This window comes from Cariama cristata, unplaced genomic scaffold, assembly GCF_000690535.1.
Source record: "Cariama cristata isolate BGI_N322 unplaced genomic scaffold, ASM69053v1 scaffold24998, whole genome shotgun sequence".
NCBI lineage: Eukaryota > Metazoa > Chordata > Aves > Cariamiformes > Cariamidae > Cariama > Cariama cristata.
In genome coordinates this window covers 5165-5517 of record NW_009629781.1, presented here as the reverse complement: position 1 = coordinate 5517, position 353 = coordinate 5165, and the positions used below count along the sequence as shown (strand labels likewise).

The following is a 353-nucleotide window of genomic DNA, read 5'->3' as shown; positions in this document are numbered from 1 at the left end:
CCCCCCCCCCCCCCGCCTCACCTGACCGTCCCTTGGAGCACCTGCCCCGCAGCCCCCTCCTGGGAGTGGTTGTTGTAGCCATAGAAGATCTCCCCAAAGAGCGTCTGGTTCATGGGCAGCTCACGGGGCTCACCGCAGTCCCCCGGCTCGGGGCACGACTCTGAGATGAGCTGGCACGATCGCCCATCTGTGCCCAGCTTGTAGTCCTCAATGCACCTGAGAAGCCAGCATGGGGTCCACCATCAGCTGCAGCCCCTGCTGGTGGGGACTGGGGCCACCAGGCCACCCCAGTAGGGACACTGGGAACAGAAGAGACCCTCCCTCCCAACCCTATGAGCTCAGGGTGTCAGCAG

At 65.2% G+C, this 353-nt stretch overlaps 1 protein-coding gene across 1 annotated transcript in view; it reads right to left on the bottom strand.

The window, feature by feature from the left end:
* ASTN1 (astrotactin 1) overlaps positions 1-353 on the bottom strand; it is a 12392-nt gene that overhangs the window by 9574 nt on the left and 2465 nt on the right. Inside the window, exon 6 of the mRNA XM_009705302.1 lies at positions 22-216. Coding sequence (XP_009703604.1) covers positions 22-216 — 195 coding nt within the window. The remainder of the gene's footprint in view (positions 1-21; positions 217-353) is intronic.